The sequence below is a fragment of the Oncorhynchus tshawytscha genome, linkage group LG04 (assembly GCF_018296145.1).
Source record: "Oncorhynchus tshawytscha isolate Ot180627B linkage group LG04, Otsh_v2.0, whole genome shotgun sequence".
NCBI classification, from domain to species: Eukaryota; Metazoa; Chordata; class Actinopteri; order Salmoniformes; family Salmonidae; genus Oncorhynchus; species Oncorhynchus tshawytscha.
This window is the reverse complement of record NC_056432.1, coordinates 59,155,198-59,175,987: the sequence shown is the minus strand read 5'-3', so window position 1 is coordinate 59,175,987 and position 20,790 is coordinate 59,155,198. Positions and strand designations below refer to the sequence as shown.

The following is a 20,790-nucleotide window of genomic DNA, read 5'->3' as shown; positions in this document are numbered from 1 at the left end:
AATGGTTTTCTAATGATCAATTAGCCTTTTAAAATGATAAACTTGGATTAGCTAACACAACATGCCATTGGAACACAGGACTGATGGTTGCTGATAATGGGCCTCTGTAGATATCCCGTAATTTAAAAAATTAAAAAAAAAAAAAAAAAGTTTCCAGCTACCATAGTCATTTACAACATCTACACTGTATTTCTGATCAATTTGATGTTATTTTAAATGGACAGTGTGCTTTTCTTTCAAAAACAAAGGACATTTCTAAGTCACCCCAAACTTTTAAACGGTAGTGTAATATTTGGATTTCTAAGACATTCTAAAGGTTTGTCTGACTGGTTGTCTGATCAATACCTTAATTCTTTACAAAAATATATATAACAGTATCTGTACTCCAAGTCATGTGAAAGCCATAGATCGTGAAATGCTTACTCACAAGCCCTTAACCAACAGCGCAGTTCAAGAGTTAAGCAAATATTTAACAAATAAACTAAATTAATATAGAATTTAAAAAACAAGGCTATATACAGGGGGTACCAGTACCGAGTCAGTGTGCGGGGGTACAGGTTAGTTGAGGTAATTTGTACATGTAGGTAGGGGTGAAGTGACTACGCATAGATAATAAAGAGCGAGTAGCAGCAGTGCACAAAACAAATGGGTGGGGGGGGGGGGGTCAATATAATAGTCCAGTTGCCATTTTATTAATTGTTTGGCAATCTAATGGCTTAGGTGTAGAAGCTGTTAAGGAGCCTTGGGAAGCTTGGACCCAGTGATGTACTGGACCATACGCACTACCCTCTGTAGCGCCTCACGGTCAGATGCAGAGCAGTTGTCATACCAGGTGATGATGCAACCGGTCAGGATGGTCTCAACCATGCAGCAGTAGATCTTTGAGGATCAGGGGGCCCATTCCAAATCTTTTCAGTCTCCAGAGGGGGAAAGGGTTTGTTGTGCCCGCCTCAACTGTCTTGGTGTGTTTGGACCAAAATAGTTTGTTGATGATGTGGACACCAAGGAACTTGAAGCGCTCAACCCTTTCCACTACAGCCCTGTTGATGTTTATGGGGGCCTGTTCGGCCCGCCTTTCCCTGTAGTCCACGATCAGCTCCTTTGTCTCGCTCACATTAAGGGAGAGGTGGTTGTCCTGGCACCACACTGCCAGTTCTCTGACCTCCTCCCTATAGGCTGTCTCATCGTTGTCGGTGATCAGACCTACCACTGTTGTGTCATCGACAAACTTAATGGTGTTGGAGTCGTGCCTGGTGGTGCAGCCATGAGTGAACAGGGAGTACAGGAGGGGACTAAGTACACACCCCTGAGGGGCCCCAGTGTTGAGGATCAGCATGGCAGACATGTTGCCTACTCTTATCACCTGGGGGAGGCCCATCAGGAAGTCCAGGATCCAGTTGCAGAGGGAGGAGTTTAATCCCAGGGTCCTTAGCTTAGTGATGAGCTTCCTGGGCACTATGGTGTTGAACGCTGAGCTGTAGTCAATGAACAGCATTCTCACATAGGTGTTCCTTTTGTCCAGATGGGAAAGGGCACTGTGGAGTGCGATTGCATCATCTGTTGGAGCGGTATGCGAATTGGAGTGGGTCTAGGGTAACCGGGAAGATGCTGTTGACGTAAGCCATGACCAGCCTTTCAAAGCACTTCATGGCTACCGATTTGAGTGCTACAGGGCGATAATCATTTAGGCAGATTACCTTTGCTTCCTTGGGCACAGGGACTACGGTGGTCTGCTTGAAACATGTAGGTATTACAGACTGTCTGGGAGAGGTTGAAAATGTCAGTGAAGACACTTGACAGTTGGTCCGCGCATGCTTTGAGTACACGTCCTGGTAATCCGTCTGGCCCCGCAGCTTTGTGAACGTTGACCTGCAAAGGTCTTGCTCACTTCGGCTACCGAAAGCGTCAAATACAGTGATCCAGAACAGCTGGTGCTCTCATGCATGCTTCAGTGTTGCTTGCCTCAAAGCCAGCACATAAGGCATTTAGTTCGTCTGGTAGGCTCGAGTCACTGGGCAGCTCACGTCTGAGTTTCCCTTTGTAGTCCGTAAAAGTTTAAGCCCTGCCACATATGACGAGCGTCAGAGCCGGTGTAGTAGGATTCAATCTTAATCCTGTATTGACACTTTGCTTGTTTGATGGTTCGTCTGAGGTAGACCGATTAATTAGGGCCGATTTCAAGTTCTCATTTTAATCGGAAATCTGTATTTTCGGACACCTGATTTGGGCAAAAAAATATATTTACACCTTTATTTAACTAGGCAAGTCTTATTTTCAATGACGGCCTAGGAACGGTGGGTTAACTGCCTCGTTCAGGGGCAGAACAACAGATTCTCTTCATGTCAGCTCGGGGATCCAACCTTGCTACCTTACAGTTAACTAGTCCAACACTCTAACCATCTGCCTCTCATTGCACTCCACGAGGAGATTGCCTGTTATGCAAATGCAGTAACCCAAGGTAAGCTGCTAGCTAGCATTAAACTTATCTTACAAAAAACAATCATAATCACTAGTTAACTACAAATGGTTGATGATAGATTATCTAGCGTGTCCTGTGTTGCATATAATCGATGCGGTGCGTATCGTTGCTCCAATGTGTACCTAATCATAAACATCAATGCCTTTCTTAAAATCAATACACAGAAGTATACATTTTTAAACCTGCATATTTAGCTAAAAGAAATCCAGGTAAGCAGGCAATATTAACCAGGTGAAATTGTGTCACTTCTCTTGCGTTCATTGCACGCAGAGTCAGTGTATTTGCAACAGTTTGGGCCACCTAATTTGCCAGAATTTTACGTAATTAAGGCTGTGCAATGTAACAGGAATATTTAGACTTATGGATGCCACCTGTTAGATAAAATACGGAACGGTTCCGTATTTCACTGAAAGAATAAACGTCTTGTTTTCGAGATGATAGTTTCTGGATTTGACCATATTAAATGTCCGAAGGCTCGTATATCTGTGTGTTATCATGTTATAATGAAGTCTATGATTTGATAGACCAGTCTGACTGAGCAATTGTAGGCACCAGCAGGCTCGTAAGCATTCATTCAAACAGCACTTGTGCATTTGCCAGCAGCTGTTCATGACTTCAAGCCTATCAACTCCAGAGATTAGATTGGTGTAACCGATGTGAAATGGCTAGCTAGTTAGCGGGGTGCGGGATAATAGCGTTTCAAATGTCACTCGCTCTGAGACTTGGAGTGGTTGTTCCCCTTGCTCTGCAAGGTCCGTGGCTTTTGTGGAGCGATGGGTAACGCTGCTTCGAGGGTGGCTGTTGTCGTTGTGTTCCTGGTTCGAGCCCAGGGAGGAGCGAGGAGAGGGATGGACGCTTACTGTTACTGGCAATACTAAAATGCCTATAAGAACATCAAATAGTCAAAGGTATATGAAATAATAATGGTAGAGAGAGAAATAGTCCTGCAATTCCTACAACCTAAAACGTCTTACCTGGGAATATTGAAAAGGAACCACCAGCTTTCATATGTTCATGTTCTGAGCAAGGAACTTTTTTTACATGGCACATATTGCACTTTTACTTTCTTTTCCAACACTGTTTTTTCATTATTTAAACCAAATTGAACACATTTCTTTGAGGCTATATTTATTTTATTGATGTATTAAGTTAAAATAAGTGTTCATTCAGTATGTAATTGTCATTAATACAAATAAAAAAATGAATGAATAAAAACGGACGATTAATCGGTATCTGCTTTTTTTGGTCCTCCAATAATCGGTATTGAAAAATCAGAATTGGTCGACCTCTAGTCTGAGGGGATAGCGGGATTTCTTATAAGCATCCGGATTAGTGTCCGCAGCTCTAGCCTTTAGCTTGATGCGGATGTTGCCTGTAATCCATGGTTTCTGGTTGGGATATGTACGTACGGTCACTGTGGGTACGATGTCAATGCACTTATTGATGAAGCCGATGACTGAGGTAGTAGACTCAATGCCATTGGATAAATCCCAAAACACATTCCAGTCTGTGCTAGCAAAACAGCCCTGTAGCGTAGCATCCGCATCATCTGACCACTTCCGTATTGAGCAAGTCACTGAAACTTCCTGCTTTAGTTTTTGCTTGTAAGCTGGAGGATAGAACTATAGTCCGATTTTCCAGATGGAAGGTGGGGGAGAGCTTTGTATCCATCTCTGTGTGTGGAATAAAGGTGGTCTAGGATTTCTTCACCTCTGATTGCAAATGTGAAATGCTGGTAAAATGTGGTAAAACTGATTTAAGTTTGCCTGCATTAAAGTCCCCAGTCACTAGGAGCACCGCTTCTGGCGGAGCATTTTCTTGTTTGCTTATGGCCTTATAGAGTTGGTTGAGAGCAGTCTTAGTGACAGCATCGGTCTGTGGTGGTAAGTAGACAGCTACGAATAATATAGATGAGAACTCTTGGTTGATAGTGTGGTCTACAACTTATCATAAGGTACTCTACCTCAGGCGAGCAATACCTCAAGCCTTTTTTAATATTTGACACAGTGCACCAGCTTTTAGTGACAAAAAGACACCCTCAACCCTCGTCTTACCAGACGTAGCATCTCTGTTCTGCCGGAGCATGGAAAATCCTGCCAGCTCTGTCGTCGTTCAGCCACAACCCGTTGAAAAAGATATTGCCGTTCTTAATGTCCCGATGGTAGGATAATCATAGGTCATCAATTTAATTGTCCAATAATTGCATGTTAGCCAGTAGAACAGATGGCAGTTTACTCACTCACCTACGGATTCTCAGAACGCAGCCCGATCTGCATCTTCTTCACGCAAATGACGGGGATTTTTAAAATATATTTAACTAGGTAAGCCTGTTAAGAACAAATTGTTATTTACAATGACGGCCTAGGAACCATGGGTTAACTGCCAGATGTTTACCTTGTCAGCTCGGGGATTCGATCTAGCAACCTTTCGGTTACTGGCCCAACACTAACCACTAGGCTACCTACCTGTGCCCAGTAGAGAACAGTCTTCTCAGACTCGTCAAAGGATAAAGCTTCTTCCAGTTCATGGTGAGTAATACTTGTTCTGATGTCCAGAATTTATTTGCGGTCATAAGAGACAGTAGCATCAACATCAGGCTCAAAATAAGTTTAAAAGTAAGTTAACGCAAAAAAAAAAAAATCAAAATAGCACAATTGGTCAGGAGCATGTAAAATGTCAGCCATCCTCTTCAGCGCCATCTTAGCAATCTTCATATTATGAGCTGTCTTACCTGGTTTCAAAGTAGCCTTGCCAAAGTCCCACCATTGTAAAATAATTGCCTCCCTGTTTCTAAGACTTCCTCATCGAAACCAGCATTTCTCCCCTGTTCTATTGGTTTTCATATCAACTTTCTTTGTCGAGAATCCAAAAAGGCACAATCCTAGTCATATTAGTGAACCCATCCTAGTTGTTAAATCTTTAGATTTCCCCTTTAAGTTTAACAGATGATCATCTCGGCCCCATATGGAAACGCTCGCATCAGGTGCACTGTTTAGAACAAGGTTTTCCTTCGAATTGCAAATTACAATATACATTGGCTGCTTCGTTACAGGAGTTACATGTTCAATAATATAGCCTTTTTTGCTATGAGATGATAGGCTTGCTAATGTTGCATGTTTCAATTAAGAGCTTAACGATAGGTTGCTACACAAAAGGGATTGATTGAGGCATCATTTCTCATTGATATGCATTATTCGTTTGTAATATGCGGTTAGTTGACGCGAATGACAAACAATGTCAGAAGTCACTCAGAGGAATCTAGGCCGGCCTAATGGTTATTCCAGGAAGTCTAACCAGTTTCACTCTCAGAGCTTATGCCTACACGCCCAGTTAAACTACCAGAGATTTAGCATGTCTCATCGATGAGCTCACCCAGTCTGGTCAACCTCCTTACAAGGAAAAAACAGCCTTCAATTAAGTCACAACTTGTTTGAAGCATAATTAAATGCCATAACAATACAAATCTAGCATACTGAATTGGTCACACAATTGTGACACTTCGCTTTCTTAGCAAATGTGTGAAAAATCCCTCCATTAGCCCCAATGCAGATCAGACAAAACACCACAATGCTATTGTAAACAAACTATGACTGAGAAAAGTTCCATGCCATATTTGCCAAGTAATGTACAGGGTCGTCTTGCCAGCCGCACCTCAACAAACAAAAGGCTTATCAAAGGGAGTTACTGGCGGTCCCAGACACATGAGTCAATTCTTTACATAGAACCAAAGCAACACTCGAGTGTTAAAACTAACCAGCCTTGTATTTCTTGATATGTTGTGCTGTTAAACAGCTGACAATAGTGGGCACACCAAATCGAAAATCAATTTTTGTCAGCAAGTTCACTCACCAAATTGCTCTATTAATTTTGTGAATCAGTGTAATTTCATAGAGAAGCTAGAGACAAGGCCCACAGTCATAGCAAATCCTGAAAACAATGTGTGCTCAGTGGATTGTCTGTACAATAAACAGCTGTGCAGTTTGATTAGGAATCAGGAAGGCTCTCTGGGGCAACTGAACAAATATTTAAACAAAATACTTCCAATTGAACCACTTCTGACAAATTGAACAATGGATACACATTTATCAATGTGTACTGAAATATTCAAAACAGAACACCGTCTGCTGTGAATGAAACAAATGTATTCTGAAGTGATGACACACGGTCTTATGCAGCGTTCAAAACAACTGGGACTCAGAAAAATACGAGGTCAAATCATGATGCCAGTGATCTTCAGGTCGGAGCTCTTGAAAGAGGCCCGAATTGTAATTTTGAGTTGGAAGACATTTCAAATAGATATTTCCCAGTCAGAGCTCGTTTTAAGCCTTTAGCTTTGAACGCACCGAGGTTCGATATTTCCCAGTTGTTTTCAACAAGGCGTTAGCGTATGACCGGGCAAAAATGTTTGACAGCGAGGAAGCTACCATCAGTTAGTTCTTACCTTTTCCTAGTCTCCGGCCACTTTGTAAGTGATATCTTTCCACTTTGAAAATGTATATTTCTGAATTGAAACCTGGTAGACATTTTGACTCCGACGACCCTGGTCTGAAAGCCTTACAAAAGGAAAAAAATGAATTGTATTTATAAAAACGGCACACGGTGATAAAATAAATCTTCACCAGATTACCATAGAAATGCATTTATACAATCATAATGACCACTCACTACTATTGTTGATATTCTACAAATAGCACAGCACCCTATTGCGAAATGTGGCATATGTATAAAAACTCAGAATAATAACATATCCGGGTGCGTTAACCTGGTAATTAAGCAAATAAGACTAACGCAACGCTGACTAAAACAAAAACACCCGACAAATCATGAAAATGTATCATAAATACGTTTTTAAATAAGACCTGTAGGCTGAACCAGATACGAGTTCAGACTATACTAGCCAACGTATTCCCAGGTAAATGGCGCTGCCTACATTTCGTGCTACTTTAGAGTGAAATTTAAAACAACTCTTACCTGGAGAAATAATATTAATACGCCCAACTCCACGAACCAAAATGCCCCCATTTGTTTTCAATACTATTTGGATAGTCGTTCCACCAACAGTAAAAAGTAATCCGTTACGTGTAGAGGAGAAAAGTCTATTCTTCAAACGTGTGCTTTCTGGGTTGTCGGTTAAGTGAGAAATGAGCTTCAGCAGGTAGTTTCTGGGGAGTGACCTCGCCCATCCGCTCGCTCCAAGTATGGGCATGGAAGAAGAACGGCTCCTTATACCCGCACCTATGAAACACAGGTAAATTGTCATAATCCAGAAACCCACAGCAGGGTCCTATGTGCCAAATTATTACACAATAATGTGAGAATTCCGATCGAGAGGAGAAGCACTGATGAGGAAGAATGGGTTCAGGATCAAACACGGTGTCAGTCATTCCATTTCATGATCAAAGTCGTTTCAAACAAAACACAGCAACACTGACAATTTCACAGACTGGAGCAGTCTATATTTGTCAAAAGCTATCATTTGTCAAAATAAGCTTTACATTTTAACAAATGACTGATAAATACATATAGTTTAATCATGATAAAACATATTAATAAGGAGTAGCTTAAACATTTACAGTCAGCATAACATATCAGTACTAAAATGGTGTATTGTAGATGGGCTTTACTCTACCACCTGAGGTTTTCTGTGGACCTGATTGGCTACAAATACATGAAAAATTGCAGCAGGATGTCCTCCATGCATCTTGTTTATCACATCTCCATCATCCTCACCTCAGACGTCGTGGCAGAACAACATTAAATCCTATGCTTGCTTTGGAGACCCAGCAGCCTTGTGAAGCAATTGTTGAATGATAAGTCTATGATGTCACCTTGTAGAACCAAAGACGTCCTATATACCTAGTCTTTAGTAGTAAGTAACGTTTCGATTACATTATTAAAATATGGAGAGAATGGCCTGTTGGAGAAAATAAAAGTGCTTGAGGGTTCCAAAGGGAAGGGAAGGTATGACATGCAAGATATTTCTTTATCCATTCAATCAGTGACCTTAGAGTACAGAGAATATTGTGGATCATGAGTTTCAAATGTGATCAGTTCATGACCCACATCCAAACATCACATTAAAGGCTTTTCTACTCATGATCCACAATACTGGTATGCATTGCTAGCTAGCATAATCATAACCTCCAAAGTAGTTTTAGCAGTCCCTACCTGTTAATCCATGATTGCCATGGCAGAAACAAAGGCACAAAACGACTGACGGAAATTGAACTAATGCTGTTTTCAAAACAACTTTTGGCGCCGAAAGTTGACATATCAAAGCCAAACTGTATGTTACTGTTGCCCTCCTGACTAGTCTTCACTAAAACAACAAAACTGTAAGTCATTTGCAACTTTATTATCAGGAAATGTTTAGTAATATCACAAAGAGTCAAACTGAATGTTTGAGGCCGTTAAGCGCTGTATTTGGACACGAATGCATGTTCTTCAAACGAGCTAATGTTAGCTAGCCAATATCTTTTGCACGCCGTCTGATGAGTTGGTCACGTGAATGCGGCATAATGAAGCTAAATAGCCTACAGAAAACTACCATTACATTTCTGACATCTGTTTTGAAAAGGTCAGAAACATGCTGTAATGTAGTTGAGCCACAAGCTAACTAGCTAGCTAACGTTAGCCCTGGCCCATTTGACATGGGGCAACTATCTACCTAATTACTAGCGCTCACCCTATAAAACACAATAATGTAGAGAATATGGTTTTGGTTTGAAATTCACTTACCACTAGCTTGAATAATGTACTATTCTTCTCATTAGCTATTACACTAGCTACAATTGCTTAATATTTAACTGCAAAGCAAGACAGTAGCACGCAGAATTTAGATTGGCGCATGCCAATGTGATAAATGCGCGCTCTATCATATCCCTTCAGATGTTAAGCTACTGTATTTTGACATCTAAATATCTCTTTGCCCCATTTGTTTTTGTCTGTTTCTATTTCCCTGCTTGTTTTTGTATATCTCACTGACTGACTAGGCCTCGATAGCCCCATAATTCAATTGAAAAGTAATGTGTTGCTTTATACTTGCTTTATAAGTAATATTGGACAGTTTGTGATGTTTCTGAATAGGAAATTATCCTCACATAAAGTGGTGTAAAAAGAGGTAAAGACGCCATGTGAAATATAGTCCAGTTGTCTCCACTCAAACCATTTGACAGTCTTCAGAACCTCCATTTACAATTAATCTGATGCTTACAGTTCCACAGTCACTTGACATGAAAGTGGGAAATTGTGAGTCAAGCAATTTTATGATCTTATCTTCTTTCTTCCCGGTTCCCTTCTTTGTGTTGTATCTCGTCGTCTCTGAATCCACAATCTGAATGAACAGCAGCTGGTATTGTATGATAAATCAAATCGTGTCTGTGTTTTGTCATAGTAAGTATGAACAGTGGAGGTCAATCAGAAATTACATGGTAAGTAGTCCATATCTAACAACTGACTTAATCACATGCCTCACTTCATGACCCAGCAGATAGATACAGTAGCGTATTGTTTGATGGAATATATTTTTAGGCTTTTCATCCCATTTCTGACTCAGAACATCACAAATCATTTAAACCTCTTGCTCATAATGAATACATTAACACACTACAGTGTAATTTGCTACTGCAGTCCTAGATAGGTGTACTTTTTATCCATTGTGTGAGACTCAAGTCTCATATGAGACGTCCTTGTAAATATTACAATGTCTTCGCCTCCACTGAAGGACAGTATTTATTTCAGTTTTCCTTATCTTTGCTGGAATGTATAATAGATTCTCCAGAACTACACTCCCTAGCTGGACTTGACTTTGTGCTAATTAGGAGAAAGACTCCCAACTCTTCAGTCAGAGAGGACAGGAGGCTATGGGAATCTTGTTAATCATTATTTAGTTGTGTGCTTGTATATTAGCCCCAAAGGACAAATACTCCTGTGAGTGTGGTAAAGTAAACTGTGCTATAACACGTGACTGTGAGAGAGTTCCCAGACTTCGCCAGAGTGAGAGCCTGTGTTGTTGTACTCAGTACTGCATGTGGGTCAGTGAAGGCTCATTCTATCATCACCAGTACATTGGACTTTAATGTTCCCCTTAATTGGATTGGCCATCCATTTTGATAGCAAAATTGTTGCTCAGTTCCCTTCAGATGGTCTCACAGGAGTGAAAGTGTAGCCTATATTTTAACAAGATAACAACTTGTATGTCTTAATTTTGCATTTAGACTGTCATCCCATAACAGTCTGACATTCAGGGTCTCATCTGTTTATTTTACTGTGTATGGCTGGGAGACTGACTGTGCCCTGACTTGTTAATGTGGTCATATTGTTAACAGGAAATCTCTTCGGGGAATTCTATCCTGCTAGAGCCAGTGACTAATGGTTAAAGATGTACTGAAGCAAAAGTCACACAGTTACTTTGTTTAGAATCCTTGAAGAAAATATCCTGAATGACCATTTTAAGAAGCTTGAATTATTCATCGAAAAACAGTTTGTTTCAGGTTTTCCATAAGAACGTTGTCTCCCTTATTCTATGAGTTTAAAGAATCTAACATGATCTTTTTGAAGCAATGAAACAGGGTTTTTCCACAGATGCGTAATGGTTTCAACAAGTCTAGCTGATTTCTCATGGCGGGTTCTGTCAAGGCCATTGGCTGTCTGTCATTTATTAACCACTGTCAATGTGTAAAGAATGTAATTGGTTTCGACCTTATTGTCCCTATTGAAATGATAGAGGCTGAAACGTACACAAAACGTTAAGGAAATCCTTTTGAAAACATTATAATAAACAAAGTCTTGTACGTCTCCTGATTCAAGTATTTGTTTATTATAGTACACCTATCTTCAATGATTATCCATCCGTCTAATGGGATATGTTTGGCACTTAGGGTTAATATAACAGCAACGTTTTAAGCATTTGTTATCCGCATTTCAGTTCAACCCTGAAAGCTAGAGAGCAAACTAGCTACAGTGTGTTGATCATGAATTATACAGTATCTGTTATGGGTTGTTGTGTTTTGTGGTTTTAGAAAGATGGCTGATAGAGCCTGTTGGGCGACAGCAGTTAACCGTCATTGTAAATAAGAATTTGTTTTTAACTGACTTGCGTAGTTAAATACAAAAAAAATTAACAAGGTGAGGCTCAGGGGGAACGGGTAGTTAGTTATATGTTCAAAGAGCAACTGGTTCGGTATTACAACCACTTCCTGTATTTAGTCTCCAAGGTAGCAGCCAACATGCTCATCTGTCCCTGTGCCCATTCACATCAAAGATATAGCATGATAATAGCCTTATTCAACCCCCCACCCCCCACATACACACCTTAGATCAAGATTAAAGAGAAATGCTCTACGGAGATATGACACTTTTTCAGTGTAGGCCTACGTGCAGTACTCTGGCAATTGTATACTGTACATTCCTAATGAGCTCACCCATTGACTTAAAGTAGTCAGTGGACATCAATTTAAATGCTGTGATCAGCCAATATCCCTCCATTGTCTAGTGATTGACTTCCTCTCTACACCATTGGCCCTTAAAAGCCCATCAACGCAGAGTGAGGCTTTTAGACTCTATAAAATGTTTATGCATAACCTCCACAATCGCATTAGGTTATGGAATCATGTTTCTAAATAGCTAGCCATCCTTTTATTTCCCGGATTAACCAGCCCCAAGCTTTACAGCATTTTCAGATTTGTCTAGAGCAACGGCCAGGGCCGGGGATAGACCAGACATGTATTGTGTTGTGCCTGGGTTTTTGTTTTCCTGGAATGTGTGGATGGGACCTCCTGTCTCCAGGAGAGCTACATTAAGCTTCACGGCTTCAGGCATGATGACGGTGTCTGTGAATCTACTCTGCTCCACACGGAGTATTGAGATGAAATGGCACTCTTGCAACAGTGCACCCAGACAGGACCCACGCTGTCTCAATTGCAGGACTCCAGGCTCACAGGTGTTTCAGCCCTGAGGCACTCTCAACCAGTTCTCAAAGCTGCTGTGATGTCACTGTGGAGTGTCATGCAGAAACTGTGTTGAAAGTCTCTCTTTACCTACTGAAAGGGTGGGTTCAGTAGGATGAAAAAAAATCCCTCACATGCTACCTGACCCCACATTCTAGGGCTAAAAGGATTTTATCCTCTCTGTCTGTCTTGGCCTTCCTTCCACCTGTAGAGAGATGGCACACCGACGCTCACTCACCTTTTTGGCAGTCTCCTGACTCCTCTCTTTCTTTGCATAAGGTGAAAAGTTACTTGTACATAGTATTGCCTGGGTCAGCAAAGACTAGGGCAAGGATAGCATGCTGATAAGTGTCCCTGGAGGAATGGCTAGAAGCCCAGCACTTAGCCTAGAGCAAACTAACCACACCCAAGACTCCTGCCTGCCTTTACCTTAATTGTTATTGTTGACACAATGTGGGTGGTTCAGCTAACTGTCTCACTGAACTAATCCCTCTGACAGTGCTGATGAATGAGTAACTTAAATACAAAAGGGGATGAGGACTAGCTTGAGAATTTCAGTTGGTAGACTGTACTTTTACTTTACAGGCTTTGATACTGAAATACTTGCATAATCACAGTTCTTGTAATTCAGGTGAACGTGTTTTGTTGGTTTAGGATACAATATGATCATTTACAGGGGTTGAATAAAGTTCAACAAGATACTGCTGCCTCCTATGAGCTCACAGCCAAGCTGGGTTCATGCAAATGATATAAGGAAGGTGTGTTATCAGGTTCCATCTAAACAGGTATTTCAGCCTGAGACAGGCTTTAGGGTACAAGGGAGGCTCATTGTGTACTGGAGCTAGCAAACCAGAAAGTTTTTTCAACAACTGTTGACAAGATGGACAGAGAGGTCAGTTTGCATTCAGATTAAAGGAAGTCCTTAGTGATATATTACCAAGGTTTTTCAGTAGTGGTTTTCAATGTTATTGTTTGCATTGGTGACACTCAACAAATGGGTTTGGGGTATTTCAATAGTATGCCCAGTATTTCTAAGAGCTAATGTCTTTAAGATATTTAGATTATTTGGCACAGTAAAAGGAATCACCCAAGACTGTAATTTATGCCATGTATCACTCCAAATCTGGACATAACAACATTGAATTTGTCGACTGCTATTAATACTATAAACATACATAGTGAAAGTACAGTTTAAACTGGACTTTAAACATTTTCAAACATGTGCCAACGCACACACACAGGTGATTAATTGTACAATTATGGGTTAGGCTTGACTTTGAAATGGTGCATTGCAGTTGGTATTCTGAGTCATGTTATTTATACTGCTACTAAAGATATTACCTAGAGCTTAACATTTGAGTCTATGGTAAAAAGCTACTTTCCTGGGATTCACAATACACGTGTAAGAGGGCTAATTGAATTGCTGTTATTTATGAAACATTTTAGTATGAACATTGTTTTACTTGGATCATTATTTTCTTGCTTCTGTCTAACTTTACCATTTATAGATGAACCTTATAGTTCACGCAATACAGAATTTAAGATGAGAATACTGCCATCTGCTGGATACATCTGGAAATCCAAGATGACACTAAATCGCAGGGATGCGCCTACGTACGTTTTGACGTCTACCGTTTCCGGAAGTCGATCGTTCACTCCGGTGGTCCAGAGTAAAAAACAATAGCGCAAACAAGTATACCGTATTTCTGTAATTGCAACATCACAAATGTCAGTGGGGACCCGTTTAGAGAACGCAATCCCTTGATTTTTCAACGAACAGGCGAGACTTCAGACCACAGAGGACGAGGACGAAGATGTTGCTGATCCCATCGACGACAGAGAAATATTTGATATTCTTTCGGTGTAGCTAGTTAAATATACATCCATTGAGCTTTCAATGTCATACCAATCAACTTTGCATATGATGCTTCATTCTTTATTAAAGCTAATTACTCAACATTGTGTTGTCAGATTTCACCTTAACCCGTGCTTCATCTCATCAGATCTATTAATGATCCTGAACACCCACTGTCCCTCGAGGAATTGAACGTCGTAGAACAAGTGCGAGTGCGCGTGAGTTAAACTTCTTTCACAACTTTTCCCCTAGGTAGAAGTTCGACACAGACATACCTGTGTAGCTACTAAGGAAAGCAGATAGCCTATACTGTGTTAGCCTAATAAAACCAACTTTATTTTTCTTTACAGGTAGATGATCAAGAGAACACTGTGGGTGTGGAGTTCACCCCCACTATACCCCACTGCAGCATGGCAACTCTCATAGGCCTGTCCATCAAAGTCAAGCTGCTGCGATCCCTACCAGAAAGGTTTAAGGTGGGTGAAAGAATTTAAGTGCTTGTGAGCTGTGAGAGCAAGCTTTAATATTATTTAATTGTCTGAACATTTAACATTAATATAGTGGGTCATGTACCGTCTATGCCTAATCATATCTCTGCAGATTGATGTGCACATCACTCCTGGGACGCATACCTCAGAAGATGCAGGTAAAGTGACATGCCTCTGAAGTAACTCAACATTGAGGCTGAGACAAACAATCACGCCTTCAAGACGACTATTGTAGACTACGACTTTTGAGAAGCCCTAATATCAATTCCACAATAACGGTGATACTGAGACTGAATCTTCACTTTAAACCATGTCAAACAAAAACCAATGAATGCAAAGTTAAGCAAACCAAACCATACAACTCCATCCACAAGGCCTACGTTTTAACAATTTCCACAGAAAATTGTACATAAACACCTTTACTTGAGCAACAGTGCAGATGCAAACTATGGTAACAGAATGACAGTTTGTGCTTTATGCTGTCATTCTGTTATGGAACTTTGCATATGCACTGTTATTGAAGTAACTGTGTTTTTGTGAAAATTGTAAAAAGTAGTCCTTTTGCATAGAGTTGTATGGGTTGTTTAACTTTGCAATCATTGGGTTTTGTTTTACATATTTTAAAGTGAAATATCAAAGTGTCAGCATCACTCAGTTATTGTGGAATTGCCCCGAACTAAACCCTTTGTTTTTGCTTTTGTTCCAGTCAACAAACAGCTGGCAGACAAAGAGAGAGTGGCCGCTGCACTCGAGAACTCCCAGCTTCTGGAGGTGGTCAACCAGTGTCTGATATCCAATGCAAGGACAAGCTGACCGTCCTGATGGATCATTAGAAAGTTATCCTTAGTCCAGGAGTAGGCTTAATGTTTCTCTCCTGACATATTAACTGGACTGGTTGTTCTGTTTATGTTGAGTAAATGGCAAATGTATCTCATATGCTGCCATTGTATTTTTATCTAACAGAAATCCCTTGTATCATGTTTGAGTCTGTGTTGTAGGCAGAAATACTAAACACACACTAGTTATATCTTCACTAGATCTTCAGTTTTGCACTATAATAAACAAGCATTGTTATCCTTTATTATACAAGTAAACCAATAAAACACAAGGTCATATCTTATTTCATTGAAAGCATACCTGATATTAATGGCATTTGCAAAGAGAACAGAGAAAATGTTTCTCAAATAAAATGTAAACCAAATGACTGGGGAAGTGGCCCTGACACTGAATAAGAAAGGCCATTGTTTATAACATATGTCTGGGAATTATTTTTATTTTTTTCATCAGATGCCTTATTTTATATTTGTCCAAAATAGTATAAAATATGTGAAATAGCATTTGAGTTGTGTTTTTCTCACTTAAATGTGGTTGTAAATAAATGACTTGATATAAAATGTATAAGTTTAATGATATGCATTTTGTCGTTAGATTTGGCTATACTTATTTTACTATGGCAGTGAAATAAGTGTTGTTCTTTTCAAATTCTCATCAGAGAGCCTCAGATCTTGGTCCCACAGGGTTAAAGGCTACACTTCCTCCACATTGAAACAGTCAGCAGAGTGGCGCAGCGGAAGCGTGCTGGGCCCATAACCCAGAGGTCGATGGATCGAAACCATCCTCTGCTATATCTTTTACATTTCGACAATTCACTATTTTTTTTATTGTAAAATGCCTTTATGCAGTAGAAATGATACCTACATACAGTTATGGTTAGACAAAATAAAAGGAAAGCATTGTTACAATGAATGCGTTAAAATGGTGTTTGTAAGCAATACTTTAACTTATATAATATATCAGCTATAAAGAATCAATGGGTGAGTTAGACGACATGAATATTGCGTCATCCCGACCCTGTTGGAGAAAAATGAGTAGAAAACATGAATCGTCCTGGCAGCCAATCCAAGACCTTAGAAGAGTATGAGTGATTGATACGGGGCCAGTTTAACAAATGCAGCCGAAATAGCTCAGTTGGGAGAGCGTTAGACTGATTTGTATTTATTTCACCTTTATTTAACCAGGTAGGCTAGTTGAGAACAAGCCATACGAGGGTATGTTTGGCAGCATGCGTGAAGGATGCTTTGTTGCGAAATAGGAAGCCGATTCTAGATTACATTTTGGATTGGAGATACTTAATGTGAGTCTGGAAGGAGAGATTACAGTCTGGCCAGACATCTAGATATTTGTAGTTGTCCACATACTCTGAGTCAGAACCGTCCAGACTAGTGATGCTGGACGGGAGTGCAGGTGCGGGCAGCGATCAGTTGAAGAGCATGCATTTAGTTTTACTTGCATTTAAGAGCAGTTGGAGGCCACGGAAGGAGACTTGTATGGCATTGAAGCTCGTCTGGAGGTTAGTTAACACAGTGTCCAAAGATCTAAAGGTCCCTGGTTTCGGCAGGCACTCTTAGACAGTTCTAACTGAAGCCAGAAAACAGGGTTGCTGGTTTGAATCCCAGGTTCAAAGAGAAAATCTGGTGTGGAGAGATCAACTCCTCTATCCTTCCTCTGTGACCCAACCTGGTCTCAGAGCATTTCATATTATTCAGTAATTATATCAAAGATACAATATGAAATGTAACATATACTAAATGGTGTATGTATTATTTGTGGATGTCCATCATCAATTTCGTTTGATATGTTATGAATTACAATTCGTATGATGTTACGAATTAGCCAAATGTACAATATGTTAAGATTTTGCTAAAGGTATGATGTTACTAATTCCAATTTGATTTACACAACTGACTTCATTTGTTGTCATGACTTTACACATTTATTTTGGGATCCAACAATTAAACGTAAATTTTCTGATGACACGCGAGTGGAAAAGGAGCTTGTTATTTCATATAAGCGCATTTTCATCCAAGTTGACTCTCCTTGCCGCTTCTCCTCGATTACGTTTGGCCTTTTTCAAAATGAGGGGAGAGAATACGCAGGAGAGATGAGAAAAGACCAATTAGTTAGGCGAATGGAGGAGTGTCCTCGCCTGCTTGATAGCCTCTGCTCGGAGAGGAAGCACAAGATTATCCTACCGGAGTCCTTTGCGGAAGAGTTTTGAGATCTGCCACACCTCCTTTGAATCAGCTGTTGTTTACTGGGAGGAGAACAGCACGCACATATTTTAAAACAATATGCTACTTATCCTTTTATGTATAAAATGTCTAGCAAAACTAGCGACATGTCTTGTCACTTACTACTTTACACATTTCATTTGTGATTAAACACTTGTAGCCTAAACAATTAATTACACTTCATTATATATCATTGTAATTGTTTGTGTTCAATTTGTTTGTCCCTCTGTGGTGTTTATTTAACTGTATTACTATTTTTCAAGCTCATGCAGCATCATTTTACATTGATGTATTACTCAACAGCATTCTCCCCTTCCTCTTAGTTCACTCTGAGCACAAAAGCCCTTATCTGGATGCTCTAATTAAATTTGAATCAATTAATGCTCCATTGTATAAACTACACTGAACCAAAATGTAAACGCAACATGCAACAATTTCAAAGATTTTACTGAGTTACATATAAGGAAGTTAGTCAATTGAAAATAATTCATTCGGCCCTAATCTATGGATTTCACATGACTGGGAATACAGATACCTTTTTTTTTAAAAGTAGGGGCGTGGATCAGAAAACCTGTCAGTATCTGGTGTGACCACCATTTGCCTCATGCAGCGCAACACATCTCCTTTACATAGAGTTGATCAGGCTGTTGATTGTGGCCCGTGGAATGTTGTCCCACTCCTCTTCATTGGCTGTGTGAAGTTGCTGGATATTGGCGGGAACTGGAACAGGCTGTCGGACACGTCGATCCAGAGCATCCCAAACATGCTCAATGGTTGAGATGTCTGGTGAGTATGCAGGACATGGAAGAACTGGGACATTTTCAGCTTCCAGGAATGGTATACAGATCCTTGTTACATGGGACCCTGCATTGTCATGCTGAAACATGAAGTGATGGCGGCAGATGAATGGCACGACAATGGGCCTCAGGATCTTGTCACGGCATCTGTGCATACAAATTGCCATCAATAAAATGCAATTCTGTTCCTTGTCTGTAGATTATGCCTGCCCATAAGTACTGGTGGACATTCTTGCAGTCAGCATGCCAATTGCACGCTTCAACTTGAGACATATCTGGCATTGTGTTGTGTGACAAAACTGTACATTTTAGAGATGCTTTTTATTGTCCCCAGCACAAGGTGTACCTGTGTTATGATCATGCTGTTTAATCAGCTTTAGTTTAATCGGTCCTGCCCCCAAACCAGGCGCGAACGGTACTTGCAAGCAATGAATTGCGAGTGAGGAGTGCCAGTGGAGCATCATGTCTCTGCTTTCTAAAGAAAAATCTGTCTTCCAACGAGAAGAAGACAGGAGAGAGAAAATAAAGGGCAATGGTATGTTACCCAATTTTTCACAAAGGAAGGTGGGTGTAGTCTGCGAGTGGTGGAAATGAACCTGTTAGCTTAGTCCATAGTGAAATAGGCTACTTTTGCTCCCCTAACATTTCACTTATCTTTTAGCTGACATTTAATCAATGCAGGCAAACTTTTAGCAAGCTATTCATACTAGATCAGTTGTCCCAGCCCCTGCCTGGTGCCAGGCCCAAGAGATGCAGCTTCAGGCTCAACAGCCCTCTCTCCCCATCCCCCTGAACCAGCTGTACTCCCAACTGAAGAAGGAGGTGAGCAGCATTGTGTTGAATGACATGTCAGTTGGCATAATTGCAGGTACTGCAATGCGTTGATTAAATGAATGTGATTCTCCAGTCAGGAAAAATCTCACTTGACACAGAGGCAGCCAATATCAGAGCCTTAAAGGAAATATGCAGACTCTTAAAGATGGATGGGAGTTTCTCTTGTCTGAGACAACACTGATTGCTACGCAAATGGATGTTGTATCTCAATATAGCAAGGAACACAGCCGCCAGAGGAAAAGGAAGAGATTCTTCTTTATAAATGCCCAACACTCGCTGTGGAAAATATTCTACAAATCTGAATCGGTGCAAGGCTGTGCTGAGGTCGTTCATAAAAATATCCCACCAGGCCAGATAGCATCCGCTGTATAGACTAAAAATAGCCCCACTTTGTCTTCCCAGGGGCTATAAGTGGCAAATGGGATTGTATTACTATGATACTAGCAATGGAGTAGTGGCATGCTTATTATAAACAGGTTAGCCAGTATTTATAGGCCTAAACGTTTGTATTAATATCCATATAGACATGACCCGGCTGGATATCCCAACCCAGCTGAGCTGAGCTTGCATGCACTCATGCTTTGCCAATGTTGACATGGTGGCATGTGGGTGTAGGTAGTCGGGGTATGTCCATGACGCGCTGATACACTGGAAAAATGTCAACTTTGACCCACTCACTAATCTTAAATCTGGTGCCGATACAGGATTCCTCTTGTCTAAAGGCTGTAGGTACTATCCCTATAATGTACAGTGCTATTCTAAATGGATCTATTACCAGATGGTCTTTAACACACATTGATACAGATTTTCCAATAGACTGATACTGTATGACCCCATGCCACATCGGCCTATTGGAAACCAGTTTAAAAATAGATAGATACACAGTGCCTATTCAGATCCCTTGGATTTCCTTTCATTTTAATGTGTTACAAAGTGGGGTTAAAATTGATTGAATTTTCTTTTTTGTCAACAATCTACACAAAATACTCTAATGTCAATGTGGAAGAAAAATTCAAACATTCTTTTAAAGATTCAGGCAAATTAAATAACTAAAATATAGTTGTTGCATAAGTATTCAGCTCCCTGAGTCAATACATTAGAAACACATTTGGCATTGATTACGGCTGTGAGTCTTCTTGGGTTAGTCTCTAAGAGCTTTGCACAGCTGGGTTGTGCAATACTTGCCCATTATTCGTTAAACAATTCTCAAGCTCTGTCAAGATGTTGGGGATCATGGCAGCAACTTTCAAGTCTTGCCATAGATTTTATCGCAGATTTAAGTCAAAACTGTACCTTGGCTACTCAGGAACATTCAATGC

General features: G+C 40.4%; 2 protein-coding genes across 4 annotated transcripts in view; one reads left to right on the top strand and one right to left on the bottom strand.

Moving 5' to 3' along the window:
• The window catches only part of LOC112249103 (B-cadherin-like), a 51,369-nt gene that overhangs the window by 10,584 nt on the left and 19,995 nt on the right, over positions 1-20,790 (bottom strand). Inside the window, exons 1-2 of one of the 3 annotated variants that reach the window (XM_024418756.2) lie at positions 7,451-7,628; positions 6,921-7,032 (exon numbers count right to left, since the gene is read on the bottom strand). The exons of the other annotated variants lie outside the window; for them this stretch is intronic. Coding sequence (XP_024274524.2) covers positions 6,921-7,032; positions 7,451-7,501 — 163 coding nt within the window. The 5' untranslated portion in view covers positions 7,502-7,628. Of the gene's footprint in view, positions 1-6,920; positions 7,033-7,450; positions 7,629-20,790 lie in introns of those variants that run through there. 3 annotated transcript variants of the gene reach the window in all.
• LOC112249105 (cytosolic iron-sulfur assembly component 2B) lies at positions 13,400-16,167 on the top strand. The gene is made up of 5 exons (XM_042320934.1): positions 13,400-14,287; positions 14,430-14,499; positions 14,632-14,757; positions 14,882-14,927; positions 15,476-16,167. The coding sequence occupies exons 1-5, from the start codon at positions 14,241-14,243 to the stop codon at positions 15,580-15,582; spliced, it is 396 nt and encodes a 131-aa protein (XP_042176868.1). The 5' UTR covers positions 13,400-14,240; the 3' UTR covers positions 15,583-16,167.